Source organism: Oryzias latipes, chromosome 3, assembly GCF_002234675.1.
Source record: "Oryzias latipes chromosome 3, ASM223467v1".
Lineage (NCBI taxonomy): Eukaryota > Metazoa > Chordata > Actinopteri > Beloniformes > Adrianichthyidae > Oryzias > Oryzias latipes.
The window spans coordinates 27,095,422-27,117,283 of record NC_019861.2 but is presented as its reverse complement, the minus strand read 5'-3'; the positions used below and the strand labels follow the sequence as shown (position 1 = coordinate 27,117,283).

The following is a 21,862-nucleotide window of genomic DNA, read 5'->3' as shown; positions in this document are numbered from 1 at the left end:
GAGTGCAAAGCTACATTCTTTAGTGGGACGTTCTGTCACACGGTCACTGCCAACTTTCTGACTCATTTAAAATTATTAACATAGTCATGGTTTGATTTCTTATTTGTTTTTTGTTTTTTAAATTTTTCTTTAAATTTCTATTGCAAAATTAATTTTGCGTGGTCATAAAAGTCCTTTAAGTGAGATTAGTCTTATTCAGATTAGTAGCGTTTACATTTATTCTTACAAAAAAGAGAATCTTTGTTGCAGATATTTAAGAAAAATGTCAAAGGCAAGTCAATAGATTGATCTCATGAATTAATTGCATCTTGTAAATTAATTAGTACATTAGTAAAAAAAATATTTTTTCCATTGCTTCTAAGCTCTCAAGTGTCTGTTCTGCTACTATAGAGTAGAAATGATGATGCATGTTGATTAACCTGTTCTTTCTCCAAGTCTGACCTCTTACGGCTCGTTTAATGGTTTGACTCTGTTCAAGCAGTGAAGTTCAATGAAAATGACTCGGCAGAAAGAAAAAAGGCTTTTAAAACATCTGGTTGTTTCTGAAGAGCACGTTTGCTTTCTGCGCCGTCACACTTTCTTGAAAACGCAACTTCTCCCCTTCTCCTGACAAAGAGACACTGTTGGTTCTCAAGCTTCAGGCTTTAATTCTCTTCGTCCTGTCTGCAGGTTGCTGGAGCATCAGCTGCAGAGTCAGCGGAGAACGTATGACAACGAGGTGGAGTCGCTGCGCGGCGAACTGCAGAACGTCAAGGAGGAGAACAACCGGCAGCAGCAGCTGCTGGCTCAGAACCTCCAGCTGCCTCCAGAGGCCCGGATCGAAGCCAGTTTGCAGCATGAGATCACCCGGCTCACCAACGAGAACCTGGTACGCTGCAAAACAGATGCATGCTGGAGGAGGAGAAAAGAACTCATTTCTCAACTAAACAGCCTAGACGTTTGGATTTCATCCGTTATTCATCACAAACTAGCTGTGTCACACACACTCACTCTGTGTGGATGGTGTCACCTGACAGGAGCTCATGGCAGACGACCCCACAGCATCCCAAGAGGCTCGAGTCAACATTTTACGGCGGATGGTTGTATGTAGAGCTGGAGTGTGTGCGCTTGTGTGTGAGGAATGCGCGTTCTGCGTGAAAAGTCGCAGGTCTTCGTTTCTAACACTTCACCCAAGCCAAAGCAGCAGCACCTTCTCCTCTGTTCTAACAGCTTGCAGGTCTTGCAGATTTTCTTGTGCAGGGATCAACACCGCTGCATTAACGCTGGTTAAAATTCACCTTCTTCTGCTTTTTACATCTGAAAATAATGAAGATGGCTTCTTCTTCTGACACTTTTTAGGACTTTCTACTTTCGACACCTGCACCTGTTTTCTTAAAAATAACTTCTGATCTCTTTCATATCTATTGTTTTTAAGCTGTTGGGACACAAATGTCTTGTTTTGCTCTTTTTCACCACTAGAGGGCAACAATGTAAAGTAACTTGAGTTTAACCACTTTCACTGTGACTTATCTTTTTTTTTGTCCATCCCTTTATTTTAATTTTTCTGTAGGACCTCATGGAGCAGCTGGAGAAGCAGGACAGAACCATCCGCAAGCTCAAGAAACAGCTGAAGGTTTACTCCAAGAGGATTGGAGAAATGGGAGGTATGGGAGCGCCCAAATGATGAATTTTGTCCACAATACAAGGGACTGACTTAAAGTTTGTCTCCCAGCGGTACAGACTGAAGGGCAAACCTCTCCAGGGCAGATGGTGGACGAGCCCATCCACCCTGTCAACATCGCCCGCAGGGAGAAAGACTTCCAAGGAATGCTTGAATACAAGAAAGAGGATGAGATGAAACTGGTCAAGAATCTAATCCTGGGTTAGCGGAGACTGTTCTCTATGAATATCAAAATAATCTGATCATCTTTTATATTTTCAGAATTTATTTTATCTTTTCTTTTTTTTTTTGTCTCCAGAGCTGAAGCCTCGTGGCGTAGCCGTAAACCTGATCCCGGGCCTGCCAGCCTACATTCTGTTCATGTGTCTGCGACACGCAGACTATCTGAACGATGACCAGAAGGTCCGCACGCTGCTTACCTCAACAATCAACAGCATTAAGAAGATCTTGAAGGTAATCTGAAGTCCTGACAGAGCAGAGACAACAAAGGGCTTCAGTCGTCTGAACTTTAACATAAAACGTTTTTGCATGTTTTTGGTAATGTAAAATACACCACGGATGTGTGAAAAGCTTGGAACTGTGAGAACATCTGATTCTTCATTAGTGCAAACACCAGAAAGACAGAATTATAGACAATTAATTAGAAAAATCTCTATTGCTAAAACCCGTAGCTAGGAGATTTGGCAATAAAGATTTTCTATTGAATTGTCTAAGCTTGAGCCCGTTGAGGATGTCACAATCAATAACATTGCTCTGTGGTTTTGTACATATCAAAGTCATGGTTAAGAATCACTAGGAGAGAATTCCTGCACACCAAAAACCTAAAAACTAACATTTTAATGAACTTTGAAGAATTGCTATTCCTTTATGGGCACTCCATTTATCTAAAAAGTCTTCATTTTTTTCTGCGTACAAATGTTGTATGTACAAACTAGGATTCTTTTCTTTGAGTTTCCGTCTGTCTGGTAAATATTGGTGCTGTCTTTCCTTCTTCCTTTCATAGAAACGAGGAGAGGACTTTGAGACGGTGTCTTTCTGGCTGTCCAACACCTGCCGCTTCCTGCACTGTCTGAAACAATACAGCGGAGATGAGGTGACTCGCCAAGCAAACATTTACACGCCTTCATACCAAGCTCGCCCATCAAAGACTGCCTAATAATAGCACTCGCATATAAACCTCTTACTCTCCCTCCATCTACACCAGTGTTTTTCAACCTTTTTTGAGCCACCGCACACTTTAGCCTTGATAAAGATCCCGTGGCACACCAGCATCCAAAAATTAAATAAAAAAAGGAAAAACTCGTAGTCTGTATTGATCTACAGCCCCTCCACATGCATTTTTGTGATATTTGTGGTAGATAAAGCTGGAAGTTGCAGCTGTTTTTTCTAAAAGATGTAATAAAAGTTAAGTTAGAAGATTTTAAAACTGTCTGATGTGTGTTCGTTGTGGTTTCAAGACGTCAAAGAACGACTCATTGTGCGCTGAGATGCTGTCACTTTAACCCAATGCCTCATGGGAGATGTAGTGAAAACAGCCGCCGAACGCAGACAGTCGCGTCTCTGAGCTTCATTGTTTTGTTCACTTGTTCCACTGTCTGATACAGGATCCCGCGGAAAGCTACACCGCTAAAGACGAGCTTTAGCTGGTATTTTTGTTGGAACTAAGCAACTTTATGAGCAGAATCGAAACACGGAAGTGAAGACTTGAACCACTTCTGATTGGTCAGACTGATGAGACTTAATCAGTCTGATTGGTCAGACATGTGATTAAGCTTCCAAGAATGATTGGTGGAGACAGTTAAAGCGGCGGGACTTTTCCGAAAACGTCATTCTTATCAAAATGTGTTTAATAGAATTAAATAAACACAAAGAAAAAAGTATTTTACGATCTTTCATATTCCTAACTACTCAGTGTTTTATCAGGGCCTGTTTGGATGAACAAAAAGCTGATACCCTGGAGATGGGAAGCTTTTTTATATCAGTTAATGAGGGCAATTTCCCACGGCACACTAGTGTTGAAAAACACTGATCTACACATTAATCATTGGAAAATGAAAAAGCCTGTATGAATTTAAAAGTCAAGAAATGAAAAAGTTGGGATTTTATAAGATGTTCTCTTGAGTCCACTGTTTAAAAACAAGATTTAAGAACAGAACACCAAATAAGAAAGGGAGACCAGAGGCTTTGCATTCTATTTGAACTTTAGTGTAAAAAATATATCAAACTCAGCAGGGGACGTAGCAGTTTGGAGGCCTCAGGCAAACAATAACATGGGGCTCTCCTCAGCAGTTGTATTGCTTTTTTTTTTTAAACTCCTTACCTATAGGGTAAAACGTCAAATAACTTCCTTATCTGTCCACTTATCGACAACGTCAATGCAAGCTTTGCTAAGAACACACATTTTCAGCCGGTTTATTTATTTATTTACATGGAAAATGCTCCACCATTTAATCACGACCTTTTCTGTTTTTTTCTGACTCAGACTTTCGCGAAGCTCAACACACCTCGGCAGAATGAACACTGTCTGACCAACTTTGACCTGGCAGAGTACAGACAAGTGATCAGTGACCTGGCCATCCAGATCTACCAGCAGCTCATCAAGTGCATAGAAGGCACCCTTCACGCCATGATCGGTGCGCTCCTGTTTGAGAGTGGATCCTGACGACAGCATTGACCTCTGTTCCTGCAGACGTGTTTGAAACGCTGTGTGTTTTCTGCAGTTTATGGCATGTTGGAGCATGAAACCATCCAGGGGGTGTCTGGCGTGAAGCCCACAGGTCTCCGCAAGCGCACGGCCAGCATCGCCGAGGAGGACACATACACCCTGGAGTCCATGCTGAGGCAGCTGAGCGCCTTCCACTCCACCATGTGCCAGCACGGCACCGACCCCGAGCTCATCAAGCAGGTGGTGAAGCAGGAGTTCTACATCATCGGAGCCGTCACCCTCAACAACCTGCTGCTGCGCAAAGACATGTGCTCCTGGAGCAAAGGCATGCAGATCAGGTGGGAGATGCCGCTAGAACGGAAAGCCTTGAGTTTGGCGCTTAAGTATTAAAAAGCAAAACACGCGTGTGCAGGTACAATGTGAGCCAGCTGGAGGAGTGGCTCAGAGACAAAGGTCTGATGAACTGCGGAGCCAAGGAGACGCTGGAGCCTCTGATTCAGGCCGCTCAGCTGCTGCAGGTGAAGAAAAAGACGGACGAGGACGCCGAGGCCATCTGCTCCATGTGCCACGCCCTCACCACCTCTCAGGTCAACTCTCCCTTCATTACATATGAATAGAAAATAGTCCCAGACGTTCGGCTTCAGTCTGTCAGCGGCCTGAAAGTAGTGCAGCTGCAGTCGGTAAGAATCTTCTGTGCTTTGACTTCTACAGATCGTCAGGATTCTCAACCTCTACACTCCAGTAAACGAGTTTGAGGAGCGAGTGTCCATTGCGTTCATTCGCACCATACAGGTAATTCAGCTGTCTGACATCCACGCTGCCTCTGCTGTAAAAATGCTCTTGTTTCATTTTGTTTCTGAAGAATTATGACTTTCAGATTATAATATACCTCAGTGTGTTTACCTGGATTTATTGTTCTGGCTGAGGTAATATTTAAAAAATAAATTCATCAATATTTCTATCTATAAAATCAATATTGATTCAGCAAATTGGCAACTTAAATGATTATATATATTTTTAGTATTTCACATTTTTTCCAGGTAGAATCAGCTTACAGATGGTTTCCTTCAAAAAATAAATTTCCCACACATGTTTGTTTTTTGTTAGCTTTGCTAGCTTGAGTGTTTCATGTAGGCGGTCGGTGCAGCCGCTTTAAGAAAGTTGCGGATGGATTTTCGACACATGACCGAGCAAGTTTGATGTGTTGGAGAGAATCCAGTAGTTTTCCAAAATAAAACATCCTTCAGAACCCAATTACAAATAAAAAAGAAAAAATGAAGGTTGTGTGTGTGTTTTTTTGTTTTTTTTTCCCTCTGTGGACCGGTACCAACTATTCCATGGACCGGTACCGCTCCACCACCCAGGAGCTGGAACCACTAATGTAGTACAATTTGATTATTTGCAAAACAATGTATTTAAATCATACAGTAGAAGTTTATCAAAAATTACATCAAAAGGTAAAACTTTGACAATAGTTTTGATTCCATAAAAGACTGGACAGCTGTAAAGTGTCTCTACGTCTTTAATAAACTTTCTTTGCGTTTAAAAGTCCATGAAATAAAAATAATAAATAGCAAATCTCTTACGATTAAAATTATAAACAAATTTTTACCTAAAGTCAGTTTGAAAGTTAGTATTTGGTGTTTTTACTGAAGCAAGTCTTTTGTACCTTTCAGACTCGCCTGCGAGACCGCTCTGAGAGCCCCCAGCTCCTCATGGATACTAAAATGATCTATCCGGTCACCTTCCCCTTCAACCCCTCCTCCCTCGCCCTGGAGACCATCCAGATCCCCTCCTCCCTCAACCTGGGCTTCCTTACCCGAGTCTAAGCCAAACCAGCACCCCGGTCCGATTCCTGCAGCAGCCACAGCTCCCACTGCATGTCCCATGACGGGTGGTAAACGTTCCCCCTGCAAAAAAAAAAACAAACAAACAAAAGTTCTGTGGGTTCACAGGACCGTAAATCAATAAATACAATGTACAGATTTTACTATTGAAAATCCTTAACACAGTTCTGAGGATAAACAAGGAAATGGGTTTGTCCAGACGTGCTCACACGAAGTGTAGTTCTTGAACACGGGTTAGACTTTACATCTGTACAGTCACAACACACATGCACAAACACACAGCTGCTGGTTCAAATCCACCCGCTTCTATCATCGCTTGTATTAAAGCCTTCAACACAGAGAAGCCATCGGACCAGATCCCTGGTCCACGTTCTGCTCTTCACTGTCATTTGGGTCTGCCCTAGTGCTCATGAGCGTGGTCTTCACATCTCGTCTGTGTTTTCAGTCTCGTTTAAAGTATTAGTCGATGTCGTGAGGTTCTCCACCGAGGATCCACCCACTGAGACCCGAAGGAGCCGCCTGCAGTCAGGCTGGATTTCTGAGAGATGACGTCAACTCATCATCTGTACTATATATTTATACGTAAAGAAGTCTATAGAAATATGAATAATATATTCCATGAATTTTATTTATTGCTCTTGCTTCTGTTTTGCCTTTGTCCTTTGAAGATCCCTGCAGAGTGGAGGTTGAGGTTGTGGTGTTGAGCTTCAGTCCCAGCTCATTTCTACGGTCATTAGGATCAAAGGACGGGATGGCCGGCTAAGCCGCCGCGTCCTGCACCCAGTCGTTTGTGTGAATTGGAGTGTAGCGCAGGTTTTCAGCGAGGAGATGTTTGGGAGCTGGAACCTGCTACCATGTTTACAGCTGTGACCAGAGCCGAGAGGAAACACACAAAACGCACACCTGTATGCACAACATTACCCCTGCTTTTTGTCTCTTCTGGTCAGAGCCTTGAAAACTGTTTGCCATTATCATTTTGTAAACATATATTTTTTTGTTTTTTACTTTAGAATATTACCGAGCAGATTGAATAGATGTTTTTAAAGTTTAGCGGAAATGGCCTCTTATATTTTCAGCTTTACAACATGTTCTTCTCTTCACAGACTGGATGTTTTCATTCAAACATCCAACAACGTCTGCAGTGGTTTATCAGCATCAAATGTGCTGCATGCCGTGACTCCAGTTCAGCATTTTTATTCCAAACTTCCTGTTGTGCCGTCAGTATTCGGTTAAGGGCCTCTTGCCCTCAGATGAACATATGTTATTGTCATTTGAAGAAGTAAAGTTGAAGCAAACATTTAAGGAAACAAAAAGAAGCTAAAGACATATCAGAGAGAAAACATTTCTTCAAGTTTTCCTCTCTTTACACTCGTCTTCTCTCCATTTCTCAGCGTTTTTTGTCGTCTGAATTTCTGTTTAGAGAACAAATCTGCCTGTTGTACCCAAACGGACAATAAGTGAAGAAAACATGAATGTTCTGAAGAATTATATATATTTTTTTGTAGTCAAAGCCTTATCTGATTTACTTGCTCTCTGAATGAATTCCACGCATCAGCATTGTGGCGTTGTTGTGTTCTGTCATGGCGGTATTTTCCTTTTTTTTTTTTTTTTCACTGTAGAATTATTCTGAAAAGATTCAATGTTTCCCTTTTTGTTTTTGGCGGTGCATCCTCACGACCTGCAGCTGGTGTTATGTATGCTGCCCCCCCCCCCCCCCCCTCTCCCACAGACTGAATGCACATTTCTGACACTGCAGAGGAGAAGTGATCAATAATAGATGTGTTTGAGACCTAAAAAGAACAAGTTCACAGCTGAGGATGTTTGCTTTCTTCTGCTTTCCTGCTGTTTTTACACCGATTCTTCTAGCATGTCTTCAGCCGGACAGCACGCCTCTGCCTCCCCAGCTTTAGCATCATCACTTAGATCCGATCGATGGTCAAAGAAGCCGCTCAGACTCTGTTAGGAGGAAACAGGGAGGTTGCTGCCCTAGTTTTCGAGGCAAATGCTGTTTAAGTTGTGACCTCCACTTCCTCCAGCCACATATTCAAGAAAGAGTTGTAGGATATGACGTAGACGCTAGGAGCACTCTTAATTATTGTTCCGTTTTGAAAAAGCTGAAAATCTCCCCCCAGCTGCTGTGCCACTGGTGTGGACACTCTGAAAGCGGTATTGGATGTTTTCCTGTCTGAACCCCATGTCTACATTAAAAAAAAAAACTGGACCGTTTGTAGTTCCTGGTAGCTGTGCTTTGTGAACTTGAAATTAATTGTCAAATCTGTAAAAGTCAAAATAAAAGAATCCAGCACTGTCACACTGTCGCTCAGCTTCTGTTTCTTTTACTGTTTGTTTTTAAAATCTACTTTTTTATGTTTTTATTAATGATAAATTAAATGATACAATTTTTTTCTTTTTTTTTCATCAAGGAAAAAAAAGAAGCGTAACATTTTAAAGCAAATCACTTTTAGTAGGAGGTGTGTCCTCTGATGGACACATCAGACACCTGACGGACTGTCCCCTTCATGCACAGACCCCTCATGAAAGCCGCTATGACCTTCCTCCCAGTCTCCCCGATCACTTCAAAAATCAGATCCTGAAGAACCTCCTGATCTCCAAAGTCTGTTTCAACTCCTCCCTAAAAGCCGCTCGGCACTCTTCCTTTTTCAGCTTCCACCATTTGTTCCTCTGCCCTTATCCTCTTCATCTTCCTCACCAACAGTCACCCTCACACCTTTACTGTCTGGCTGCAGTCTCCCCGGCCATGACTTTGCAGTCATTAGTCTCCTTCAGATTTGTAAAAGATGTGATCAACGTGCATGCCCGTCTGCATTTCCATTCTTTTACCAAAGTCCACTATCATCCGCCCTTCTGCTTACCTGATCTGAACACCAAATGCACCCATCACTTCCTCACCATCACCAATCATCATCCTCTCCCCTCTAGGGATACCCTGGGCCACCTCATCCATCTCCTTCCAGAATTTGTCCTTTATCTTACATTCTACCTGGGGATGCCTCTGACAACGTTCAACATCACACCTTCAACTTCCATCCATCAGCTTGTCTCACTACTATTCTGTTCCTCTTACGATCCACATCCGAAACATCTCAAACCTGCTTCCAATCGGTAAGCCTTGCTCCATTTCCATCTGGTCTCTTGAACACACAGAACATCCACCTTCCATCATGTCGACCATCTCTTTCAATTTCCCTGTTAAAGTTCCTACATCCAAAGCCGTACACTCCAGCCTGTCCCCTCGAGTTTCCTCCTCTCCGTCTTCTACCAGCAGAAGTCCAGTTTCCAGATCAGCTGTCCGGTATGAGGTTATGTTTGGAATTCATGCGACTGATTTTATTTTATAATTTCAGAAACAACTCTGCGTTCACCCCTTGGACCAGCAAAGAAAAACCACTGGATTGTGCCCCCCAGTGGTTGCATTTAGTGGTTGCATTTAGCTGCAGAAATAGTGGCACAGCTTCAAGGATTCAAGGAGAGCTTGACTTTAGTTCAATATTTTCTAAAAAACCTCCAAAGCGTGGTTCTGACCATAGAAATCAAACTGCATCCACTGCCAGACAACTTGAAAAATCAGGTGACTAAATGCTGAGAGAACCAACCCTGCTAATGTGCTGTAAGCCCTCCCTTTGACCTGCTTAGCTTGTCACAGTTTAAGAATGAAAGATTTTAATGTCATCCAGAAGAGTTGTGTCAAATCCAAAGACACAGCTGAAGGTTGAAGGAGAGGAACAAGTTCAACTTAGCAAATAGAATTTCCTTTAAATCAGGCATCTGTCTCGTTTTAACTTTTAACTGAAAATCTGACGACTCATTTCTGCTCAGAAAGTCTCAAATGTAGAGATTTAACTTTTCTTTTGAGGGATTCTGCAGAATTAAACTTAAAAAGCAACTGATGATGGCAACAGTGAGCCTCTACATGTAATGCAGCAACAAGGTAAGAGCCACACAGGTAAAAGCAAACCAGAGACGCAGCTTAAACATTTTACTAAGAAGCTTAACGGAGACACCCCCCCCCCCCCCCCCCCCCCTTCCTGAGAGTCTTCACTGCAGCAGCTCAGCTTGCATCTCCTGGACAGGTTCCTGCTGCACCAGAGCAAAGAAATACAACCACTTTCTGAGGTAAGATTCTGAAAACTTCTGTTATTTGAAGGGATGTTGATGTGATAACGTTTATGTGTGGAAAAGTACACGTTTTGAGCCTCCGTGAACTTGATAGAATGAAATGTTTATAACTTACAAATAGAAAACAAGGACTTTTTTTTCACAAACCTGCAGAAATTACAAAGTCCTTTCATGAAAAAGGACAAACTGACCGTCTATTACAATGAAAATGTATTTGCTCACACGGTGAATTTGCAGTTTAAATACAAAAATTTGTGCATCAATGAAACAATATAACATAATGCTAATAATCTGACATCTGTGAAATAAACCAGGCGGTTCTTGTGTCGTCCTGCGGTCTGGTTTGCTTTTAGTTGATCAGTTTTATGCGCACTGGAGGCCGCTGAATAAAAGGTAATTTCGCTACATTGTTGAGAAATTCAAGAAAAATGTGTTTTTTGACAGTTTCACTTCACAAATTAAATTGTTACTGATTTAAATGTTTTCATTTTTACATTATTGTGAGTTGCCGCTTCCCAGAATAGCTGCTCTGCTCTGGAGCTTTCAGAAGGATCAGGCTGGAGTAGATTACCAAGTACTTATCTCCTCTGTTCAGCCCCCACTAACCTCAGCACACACACACACACAAGTCTCCAGCTCGTGGCATGGATCTGGAGATCATCTTCATATTTATGGGTTGGTTCTCCACAGGAGTGAAGGCGATCGATCCTCTGCAGCCATGTGTGACCAGACGTTCATGGCGGCCACATTCGGCCCCTGTGACAGCTGTGGGAAAGCCAGTCCACTGATGAACATCTACATCAAGAGCGAGGCCATCAACTACTGCTCCTTCTGTGTGGAAATGGTAATGCTCTCTCTCTCTCTGCTTCAGCAGCAGACTGCTGCTGGAGAGTTCTGCTCAAATTCAAATTCATTTTAGAATTAATTTCTCTAAAGCACCTTTCATGAAAAAAGAACAGCTCGAGGTGCTGTGCATAAAAACAAACGAGGAACGCAAAAAACACCAATCCCCACACATGCAATAAAATTAACAAAAAGACACAAAAACAAACACAAAGAGAATTCATTATAAACAGCTAAAGAAGCGAGAATTCAAACAAAAAACTAAGTTTGATAAACTTCTGAAAACAATTGGGTTTTTAATTCCCAATTAATTCCTATTTTTCCGATAAGGTACTATATTGGGTTTTAAAAAGGTATTTAAAAATTTTAATTTATGAAGGCTCCTACAGAATATTAGGCTGCACAGTTCTAATATTCTAATAGGCCTGCATTTCTTCCCAAATATTAATAAAAAAAATGTTTTGTTTTGTTTTTTCAGGTAAAAGTGATGCTATAAAGCATGAAGGGGTTAAAGCCCAGTGACAAAAACTCCCTGAAATAAAAGAAAAATAAAAAATCGACTTTAGACTATATTTCATCCAACATTGAAAAAAGTTCAGGAAAATGTTCTGACTTTTGTTTATTGATCTCTTCTTTACATCCAGGATTGTTTTCAAATCAAAAGTAGAAACATTGTCCAGCTAAATAACGAATACAACTCCAAAACTGTATTAATTTTAGCACATTCTGTCCTGATATTTTATTTTGTCGCCAACTGCAAATCTGCAGCCAGACGTAACTCATTCGTTTGCGTTCATCCATATGAGCAGAAGAGCTTCACCAGAATGACTGATGCTCAAACAGCATCTGTCGGTGGGGGGAGTGTAATGGTGTGGGTCAGCATCTTCCTTTACTAGAAAAAAAAATTGCAGTTTTACATTATATTTCTAGTTTGTAATATAAACAGATTCCAAAGTATTTCAAAAAAGACCCCCCCATGATTTCTATTTAAAGTTTTTGTTTAAAATCATAAAATATTCGATGAAGGGCGCTTTTTTTTCTCTTTTTTCCCTCTTTTTACAATAAAAGTATAAGTTATATGTTACCTTAGCTTGCTTAAAATACTTCTAAAATGCTGCCACTTCCTATCACAGACTTTTATAGGAACACCAGAGTAGAGAAAGGAGGAGGTGGGAGGGAGTAGAGGGAGGGGCTGAGGAGATCAGCGTGAGCGCAGCAGCATCCCTGTCGCTCCTGCACCTCCTCCATCATTCAGTCCCCCCGTCCTCCTCTCTGTTACTCCCTCTTTGAAACTGTTTGCCTGTGTGTTGGAAGATGGCCTGCCAGCAGCTCCAGAAGGGAGAGACCCTGCAGTCCCTGAAGAAGGAGAGCGACAGTCTGAAGAAGAAGCTGGAGGAGGAGCGGGGCAAGCTGAACGACGTGGAGCGTGAGTGGACCACACACACACACACACACACACACACACACACAATCCTCCTTTTCTGCTCATTGCAAAATAACTGACAGTGTTTTAAGTTAATTATTTTTGTGGAATTTTGAGTCCTCTTGTGCTTCTTTATTGTTTCACTGGAACTCTCTTTTTATTTTTATTTTTTTTGCAAAATTAAGTTTTGCTTTTGTTGTTTTTAATTTACAATGTGAAAATATTATAAAATACATTTATTTATTTATTTTTTATTTTATTTTTTGTATAAATGTTGAATTTGGATGTGAACAAGGCGCTTTTATGTCTTTAACAGTTGAACATTTTCAAAGAAAACAAAAAAAAATCAAAGACCAAGGCGCTTTGAGAAAAACTCTATTCATTACAATTAAAATTATAATAAAAGAGGTTAGTTGTGAAGTAACTAAATGTTTAACTGATAAAGAATAATACAAACAAGGCAAACTATTTTTTTCTCTTTCAACAAATCAAATAAAAAACATGATGAAGCATTGTGTCAGATTCTTTTACATTTACAAAAAGCAAAATATCTCATTCAGTGTGTTGGTCTTCAAACCTTTTGAGAAACTTGTTTAATGTTATAGAAAAGACCCTGGAGACTTTAGGTTTAGAAGTAAAAAATATAAATGTCTATTTATACAAAATGCAGTTTATCAGTGTATTTTGGGGACTTTTTTTATGATGTCATCTATAATCTTTAGTTTTAAATCTGAAGTCATATTTAAAAGCCACAGCTCTGAATTAAAAAGCAATAATTCCCATCTCTGATGCGTATCCTCAAATGTCTGCGATGGCTGAACACATTCAGCCCGATCCTTTAGGAGCATCGTTGAGCTTCTGGCTTCAGGTCCAGCTAAGTAAAGCATCGTGACTGTTTTTGCTCAGTACACCAGGTGGCTGAGAAGGTGGAGGTGCTGTCTTCCCTCTCCATAAAGACCAGACGGGTGCTGAAGGGCCACGGGAACAAGGTGCTGTGTGTGGACTGGTGCAAAGACAAACGCCGTCTGGTCAGCTCCTCACAGGTGCACTGAAGGGCTTTTTCTGAAACCCCTCAGCTCTTTTTTTAAAAAAAAATCTCATTGCTAATTCTTATTTATGATTTATTTAGGATGGGAAAGCTATAGTTTGGGATGCCTTTACTCTGAACAAGGTGAGTGAAATCCCATTGACTGTCTGTGCTCGACAATAACCGTATAGTCAAGGTTTTTATTTTAAAACCTAATGGAGAAAGTCCCATAATTACAAGAAAAAATGTTGAAGTTGTGATTTTTTTTAGAATGTTATAAAGGTTACTTTGACTCAAATGCTCAAAAGTATTTTTAAAAATGTGAATATGTTTGTAAACAACAATAAAAGGAGTTCATTGCTGGATTTAGTTACATTTCATTTACTTTTTTCTGATGTTTGCACTGATGAGTTTAGGAAGGCGAGCCACTTTTCCCTCATCTGCAGTTAACGCTACACCAAAAAAAAATTACATTTTTAAAAACAAAAATTGAAAGTCTTCTGGTTGAAAAGTAAATCAAATTATTATTAATTAATACGGTAGTGGATTCAAAACTACATATTTTTTTAATATTTTTCAGGGATTTGTCTTTTCTGATGTAGCCTCCTCCTGTTTTTAGTACAAGATTTTTGTTCCAGAATTCATGCCGAGACCGCATCAGCTGCACGTTTTAATCAAACTAAAAGGTGTCCTAACAAACCATTAGAGCGACTTTAAGCCACTGAGAAGATAATCCCACATCAAAATAATGTGTTGTATATGATTTTTAATTAATTTAAAGCAATTTGTTTGCAGAGATTTTTGCCCAACTACAGCTTAAAAATTGCACAAGTCTGAGTTTAAGGTACCGTCAGACGTGAAACTGTGTGAAACTGTTTTTGTGCTTGATTCCGTGCACGCACTGTTTGGTATTCTGCAGGAGCACGGGGTGACCCTGCCGTGCACATGGGTGATGGCTTGTGCATACGCCCCTTCAGGCTGCGCGGTGGCATGTGGGTGAGTTCAGACCGCTTTGTTTATCTGTCACAGTGGAGAAAACATACAGGAGATCTTTGTTGTCTGAAGGGCTCTGAGCTACATTTTTGCTAAAATGCATCATCCTGAAGGTTTCATTTATCTGAAATGCTTTTCAGAAAGCAAAAACTATTATTATGCAAGTGATAGTATTATTATTTCAAACATAATTTTCTGAAAAACAAAACTCTTTTACTGAATGTTCAAATGATATCCACTTTAATTTGTTGTGTGTGTTTTTTTTTAAAATGTGGTTACTTATAGTGAAATGATCAAAACTTGGGCAGTTCTGGTTTAAATAACCTCTTAAAACTGACCTTATTTACCATACTTACATTTTTTTTTAAATTAAAACTGTTTGTTTCTTCTGCAAAAGCGGCTTGGATAACAAATGCTCAGTGGTCCCGCTGTCACTGGACAAAAACGAGAACTTGGCTGCAAAGAAGAAGTCAGTGGCCATGCACACTAATTATGTATCAGGATGCACCTTCACCAACTCTGACATGCAGGTGAGAGAAGAGCTCCATTTCTTTTGTTTCTCTCTAACATAAGTTTAACAAATACAGACTGTGTAGTTAAAAGGCAATAACAATTGAAATTCATCACACATTTTAAGTGTCTAAAAGCATAAATATATCAGAAATAAAAGGATTTGTTTAAACTTGCAACATGTGACTTGAGTCTTTCAGGTGCAGAATTGGGGGGCAAATCTTATGTTTCTGTACAAATTTAAACAACAACTAAAAAAAAAAAAGAAGTAACAGGGGGGCTGCATCATAATCTCATTTCATCTACAGGCTTGTCAGAAAAAAAAATAACTGTCAAACTGGGGATCTGTAATCTCTGACTGCAACACAGTTTTTAAGAAGAAACATTAAATATTGGTTTTATTCTAAGCGAAGCAGCATAAACAGTGTTTGTCCTATTTGTGATTTCCTGTCCTGCACAGTTGTGTCTTTGAAGTCCTGCATGTCGGGGCTTTTATTTTGTTGTTTGCTCCGCTTCAGGCGGAAAGAGCGGTGTCAGGGGACAGACTGAAAGGGAGAACATGAAGGAAATGGTGGCCTAATATAGTTTGCCTAAATAATTTACTCCCCTCCGGTGGTTTATGAAGCAAAAGAAGCAGCAAAGGGGTGGGAGGGTAGGAGAGGACGGAAAAGAGGAAGAGATGGGCGACAGAGAAGAGTCTCAGTGGGTGGGTGGAGGGGGTGCATGATCCTCCATTCTGGGAATATTAATAGACATGGAGTGGTTTTTATCTTGTGGAGAGTGGAGCGCTCTGACCCTGAGGGCAGAACATTTACCACCCAGACACACACATCCAGACTATCTTCCTGCTTCTATACACACTTCCTTCATATCATCACACAACCCAAACATAATCTGTGTTTCCTTACTTTAAGTGCACAAGTGTAACAGCAAATTCTGCCTTTTTTTGTTGTTCATGGGGGCACAATCTGCTGTTATCGGCGTCCATGGTGGAGCACTAACCTGTGAATGCATTCATGCGTAAAGTGGAGGCGGCTTTCCATTTTTGTAGGAAGTGCGATGGTTCTAATCCGCCAGCCTTATCACCTGTTATCTTTTATTTTCCCATCAAATTTTCAGAAATACAAGCATTTTGTTTGCATGCAGGTAACGCGGGTTTCCTCTGTATTAGGGCACCCGCCACTTCACTTTGTTCGTTTATAGGTCTTTTTTGTTGTCTAACTTCCCTTTTCACTCGTCATCAATTATCTGGATGTGGTCCTTCTCTTTCCGACACGTCAAAAAAACGAGAACAGGATTTTACATTTATGTGACTGAGCCTGACCAGAATTTGGAGCACAGCAAAATGTCAGCGTTGCTTTTGGATGGTTTCAATTCTCCGTATTGAGTTGTACTGTAAATATGAGAATTGAAAGCTAATCCTAAAAATACTATTTAAAACAGAAAGCGTTTGGAGGTAGAGTCACACTTCCTTCATCTTCTGATCTATTTTCAAACTGTTCTTTTAATTATGATTATTATTTATTTTATTATCATTTTAGCCTAGACCAAAAGAACTCTGGGTCATTTTCTAGGACAAAGTTTCTGCAGAACAGCAGTAGTTCATTAGAAATTCACCTCCGAGTTGTAGCTGAGATTGTTGGCATGGAGTGATCCTTCCCCTACTACCCATCATCCATCTGTCTAGCTTACAGCCCCCCATAACCTTTACCTAACATTACTGGTCCAAGTGAACTGGCGAACAATACCGAAGCCATCCAGAGAGGTTTGATCCCATGTTTAAATCAAGTTGAATCCAGATGGAGTCAAAAACATCACTTTCTGTTGAGCTCAGTGGCAGAAAAATTTCCACAACTTCCTCCTGTCTTTCCCGCTTTTTTTTTAACTTGTGGACTGAGGTCACATGACATCTTTAAAATGGAGCACAGAGGTTACTCTTGTATGCAAGTCACTCTGACAGGTATGTGAGTGCTTTCAGTCAGGGGTGGACAACGTACAGTGGGGAGTTTAAGTACATGTGTATTTTTTTACTTGAGTAATATTTTAGTTTTGATCAATGACAAACAAAATTATAAGTTTGACTCTGTCAGACTTCTATTCTTAATATGCATCTGTTTTTTTTTTCTCAGTCACCCAATGGTTGTTTATTTAATTTTTTTCCACTAAAAACTATAGAACCAAATGATCTATGTAAAGCTCCAGATGTGTTTTCCTTCATGATGTTGCTTCTTCAAGGGTTGCACTGTGGTGTAGTGGTTGGCACTCCTGACTCTCTGCACAAAGGTCCTGGTTAAAACCCAGCCGGGTCCTTTCTGTGTGGAGTTGACATGTTCTTCACATGCATGACTATAAATCGTCCATTAGGTGAGCATGTGAGTTTGTGTGGCCCTGCGTTCTGTCCAGGCTGTAGCTGAAATCGACTCCAGCATCCCTGTGAACCCAAAAGAGATTGTGCAGGTTTAGAAAATGGATGGATAGATGGAGTTGTTGCACCTGCACGTCAAACAGCCAACATGCCTCACATCAGGTTTACTAATGAAGGATTTGTGGCCAACAGAGTAAACAAATTATTCACAGCAAAGCCGACGTCACTATATTTCAATGTTCAGGAGTATCTGATATTTTCTCATGTTTGTATCTAGCATTGGTTGTCCTATTATTGCAAATGAACATAATACACTCATCTTCTGAATCATTTGCTGTATTAGAACAGATAAAAAGGCTTTTTATTTTTATTTTAACATAAATAAATAGAAGTAACAATCTAAGTATGGAGGATTGACTCTGTATTTTGACTTAAGCAAAGCTTTTCTGTCCAACCATGCTAGCTCCTGACTTCCAGTGGCGATGGCACATGCGCCCTGTGGGATGTGGAAAGTGGGCAACTGCTGCAGAGTTTCCACGGTCACACAGCTGATGTGCTGTCCTTGGACCTCGCTCCGTCAGAGACCGGAAATACATTTGTCTCTGGAGTGAGAACATTTTTGTTATTTTTAGAAAACCTGTTGTTGCTTGGATCCCCTCTGTGTATTTGCTTAGGTGGGATTGTGTGCTTGCATTTGTGTTATGAGGGCTGTGATATGAAGGCCAACGTGTGGGACATGCGCTCTGGACAGAACATCCAGTCTTTTGAGAGCCACGAGTCAGATATCAACTGTGTCAGGTGAGCACAATTCTTTGATCAAAAAACAAAAAAAGCTAAAATCTCACTCTATTTTTTTGTTTTTATAAAAACTGATTTTTTGTTTTGTAATTTTAGAACTAAATTAAATAATTATGAAATTAGAAATAAGCTGTAGTTTTCTTCCAATCAGAAACGATCCCAGCGAAGCACCCCTCACTTTCATTTTGATTTTTTTTTTAAATCCAGATTTTGTGTCAAGACTGAAGAATTATTTAAAAAATATATAAACTTGCGGCAATTAGACATCTATAAATGCGTCAAAGGTTTAATTGATAACAGATTTCTTTATTTAGCATCAATGAAACTGATTAGCACACAACACAATGAAATTAAAAGGTTGTTTTTAGATTATACTCAAAAATGCTGAAATAAGATTCAAACTGAAGCTGCATTTGGTGAATGTGTAGCTTGCTGAACAACTTTTAGTAGCTGTGTACATTTATGACAGCAGGTAAATAGATGAGGAGGAAACAGATGCTGGTAATAAAATCAACAATTTCCTCAAACAAACTGGACTTTTCATTCGTTAGTTGATCCGTAACTGTCAGATATGTGTTTGATGAACTGAAGTCTATTAGTCTGCTGTAAAAATAGGGAACATTAAAGTTTTTAAAGGATTTGTAAGAGCAGATTTGACCCCTTAAACTCTTAAATTACAAATAGAGATTAAAATAATGAAAAAACAAACAAGTGTGGCTTTGTTTTAAACAGGAAGAGATGACCTTTAGAGAGAGTGGTGGTGACTTTATCTTTCTCTGTGGGGAATTTGGGTTACTGCACTGACGAAGCATTTCCCAGAGGGGGACAAATGCAGCTGAAAGATGCTTTATTCATCCCTGAAAGGGAATTTTTGCAGCAAACAGACAATCTGGCACCTTCCGACCGAGGGCTTTTTGGTCTCTGTAAACAAGAACATGGCAGCACGACGTAAATTTGAATGCAGAAGAATCTTCTTTAACCTGCTCTGTGATTAATCTGCGCAAATACATCACAAACACGTTAAATTCAATGAGTCAGTGTTTATTTTTAAAGTAAAGTTTATCAGTATGAGCTTTGCTTGTATTGGGCCCCAGAAAAAGGACTTGAATTTCATGCAAATATAATAGCAAGAAATTTATGAAAATACAAATTCAAAACTCCAACTGCAGCCATTTCATAATTGTGAAAGCTGAGAAAGATTTGAAATATCTTTACATGTACAAAAGTCTATAACCAACGATCTTTTCAAATTATTTCAAACTCCAATCATTGTCAATGTATGACATCAAAATATTACACTTGAAGCATAAAACAATTTGTTTCCAGCTCCGATGTTTTTAGTGACATTTTTGTTCTGCTGAGGTTTGATTAATGCAGCTTGATGTTCTGCTTTGCATTGTTTGAAGGCAATAAGTTTAATTTTGAATAAGCGAGAACTGTTTTTTGTGTTACCTTTTAATGGAGTTTGGGTATGAATCACAACAGATCTCACTCTGTGCCCGCTCACGTGTGACTAGGTACTACCCCAGTGGAGACGCATTTGCATCTGCGTCAGACGACGCCACGGTGAGTCGGGGACGACCTGCTTCTGTTATTTTTTTGGATCATGTTATTTTTTTCTGTTCCGATCATAGTTTTTTAAGCAAATGTAATTACTCTGAAGAGTAGATTGGATGCGAAAAAATGAACTTGTTTTTGTTGTTTCAGTGCCGTTTCTATGACTTACGAGCTGACCGTGAAGTGGCTGTCTACCAGAAGGACAGCGTGATATTTGGAGCGTCCAGCGTGGATTTCTCTCTGAGTGGTAATGCCTTGGGGAAACACCTTAAATGAATAGTTTTCACTGGACTGAAAAAGGCAAAATTCTAATTCAGTTCTTTGATTTAAAGACACAACTTCCATGTGTGTATTAATGACCATATGACCATTTTATTTATGGAAAGGAATTGTGTGTTTTTTTCAAAGTGTTGGACTGAGCTTCATCTCATTCCGAGTCTTCTATCACTTCCCCTTAAGCCAAAACTCCTCATCCATTGACTTTCCCCCCTCACATCTGTGTGCAGGTCGCCTACTCTTCGCTGGCTACAATGACTACACCATAAACGTGTGGGATGTGTTGAAAGGGACTCGCGTCTCCATCCTGTTTGGCCATGAAAACCGTGTAAGCAGAGTGAGAGTTTCGCCTGATGGCACTGCCCTCTGCTCAGCCTCGTGGGACAACACTCTGCGGGTGAGCTGGAGTTTCCCAGCACAAATGTCATTTTGGTTTTTGTTGAAAATGTTTCTATTAGAAAGGCACAGAAATGAATCTCAGTCACATGTAGAGCATGTGTGTGGTACGACATCAAACATCTGTACTCCAACAGAACCCTGCCAGCTTTATAGAGCACTTTTTTTATCTTGCAGTAACCAGTAATTTTTTTAAAGACTGCATTGACCTATTGCATGGGTCTTTACAATTTGTAACAAATTGATTTCCCTGTTTGTTTCTATTTTTGCAGATTTGGGCCTGATCCCACCTTTTGTGGATTTGTTCTGGTTCTGCTGCTATCAAATGATGATTGATGCTCCAAGTCCCTGTCTTCTGTCAAAGGTGTTTCAATGATGCATTGATGAAATCCTCCACACAAACTTTGCTGTAAAAGAAATCTCTAAAGAATAAACTTAACCCAAAATTTTGGATTCCAACCTTTTGGTAATGCTTCCATAATAGAGTTTAACCCTTGTGCTATCTTAGATGACCCCACCCTTGCATTGACGTGTTCTCCCTACCATGACAAAGGTGGATAAAGGTGGAAAGCTTTCATGTAATCCATGGACACCAATGAAGATCACAAATCACTGAAGAAAAAAGGTTCAGAGCACTGTCTAGTGGGTCTAGGTGACCCAACTCCCAATGGTAAAGTGCCTAGGATAGCACAAGGGTTAAGTAGCTGAACAAACTGTTAGTTGCAAATGTTGGCTGTGTCAAAAAAGGTTAAACTATATTTAAAAAAAAAAAGTCTGCCTGGTGTGTTTTAATGGATGACAATACAGAGTTTTGTAAATTATGTACATAGATTAACCTTTTTCAGATGTCCACGATCGTCTTGTAAATGAAAACTCTTGTTGTTATTGCATTTTAAAACATGATATCTAGACATTATAGCTTTGGAGAATATAAAATACGGCAGTTTAAGTTAGTTTGCAAAGAGGAAATAAAAATAAATTCTGCATTTTTTCTCTTCTGTTGTTTCACATTTGCTACTTCTCACATGTACACGACAGCAGCAGGTTTTATCCTCTCAGTTATCCTATTTATTCAACTGAAGCAATCTTTATTTAAAAATTATGACACTTATTCACCAAATTTGTGAATTGGTTTTACATTTGTCTGTTGTTTTTTTCATTTATTTTTCCTAATAATAACAAAATTCCACTTTTTTCAGTTTAAATTTCTAGTTATGCGAGAATTGCTTTCTAACAAAATTGTATTTGAGAAAAATATTGAAAGAAAAGAGATATAATGGAATTATGGCAATGCCCTGTTATGTAGCATTTTAAGATTTTCCACAGGAAGAAGTAAAAAGAAATCCTAAGAGCTGTCAGATTCCA

At 39.8% G+C, this 21,862-nt stretch overlaps 2 protein-coding genes across 14 annotated transcripts in view; both read left to right on the top strand.

Annotated features, from left to right (window-relative positions):
* The window catches only part of myo5a (myosin VA), a 53,388-nt gene extending 44,898 nt beyond the window's left edge, over positions 1 to 8,490 (top strand). For 8 of the 13 annotated variants that reach the window (XM_023953603.1, XM_023953602.1, XM_020700024.2 and 5 more), the window contains 11 exons: positions 670 to 868; positions 1,017 to 1,082; positions 1,550 to 1,643; positions 1,712 to 1,861; positions 1,959 to 2,113; positions 2,664 to 2,753; positions 4,143 to 4,293; positions 4,381 to 4,663; positions 4,738 to 4,912; positions 5,037 to 5,117; positions 6,002 to 8,490. In XM_023953603.1, coding sequence (XP_023809371.1) covers positions 670 to 868; positions 1,017 to 1,082; positions 1,550 to 1,643; positions 1,712 to 1,861; positions 1,959 to 2,113; positions 2,664 to 2,753; positions 4,143 to 4,293; positions 4,381 to 4,663; positions 4,738 to 4,912; positions 5,037 to 5,117; positions 6,002 to 6,154 — 1,597 coding nt within the window. In that variant the 3' untranslated portion in view covers positions 6,155 to 8,490. The remainder of the gene's footprint in view (positions 1 to 669; positions 869 to 1,016; positions 1,083 to 1,549; positions 1,644 to 1,711; positions 1,862 to 1,958; positions 2,114 to 2,663; positions 2,754 to 4,142; positions 4,294 to 4,380; positions 4,664 to 4,737; positions 4,913 to 5,036; positions 5,118 to 6,001) is intronic. The other 5 variants (XM_023953605.1, XM_023953607.1, XM_023953611.1 and 2 more) reach the window with 1 other exon arrangement.
* Positions 8,491 to 10,220: 1,730 nt separating this feature from the next.
* On the top strand, positions 10,221 to 21,082 carry LOC101156727 (guanine nucleotide-binding protein subunit beta-5b). Its single transcript, XM_011492945.3, has 13 exons — positions 10,221 to 10,306; positions 11,000 to 11,153; positions 12,467 to 12,578; positions 13,482 to 13,618; positions 13,705 to 13,746; positions 14,522 to 14,598; positions 14,993 to 15,125; positions 17,934 to 18,077; positions 18,177 to 18,268; positions 19,786 to 19,834; positions 19,976 to 20,072; positions 20,332 to 20,498; positions 20,770 to 21,082. Exons 2-13 carry the CDS (start codon positions 11,028 to 11,030, stop codon positions 20,779 to 20,781), a joined length of 1,188 nt encoding a protein of 395 aa, XP_011491247.1. The 5' UTR covers positions 10,221 to 10,306; positions 11,000 to 11,027; the 3' UTR covers positions 20,782 to 21,082.
* The last annotated feature ends 780 nt before the right edge of the window (positions 21,083 to 21,862 follow it).

Coding starts and splice junctions, on each gene's coding strand:
- LOC101156727 (XM_011492945.3), top strand. CDS start 11,028: ATGTGTGACCAGACGTTCATGGCGGCCACATTCGGCCCCTGTGACAGC. Junction 13,619..13,704: donor GTCTGGTCAGCTCCTCACAG/GTGCACTGAAGG, acceptor TGATTTATTTAG/GATGGGAAAGCTATAGTTTG. Junction 19,835..19,975: donor CTGCGTCAGACGACGCCACG/GTGAGTCGGGGA, acceptor TTGTTGTTTCAG/TGCCGTTTCTATGACTTACG.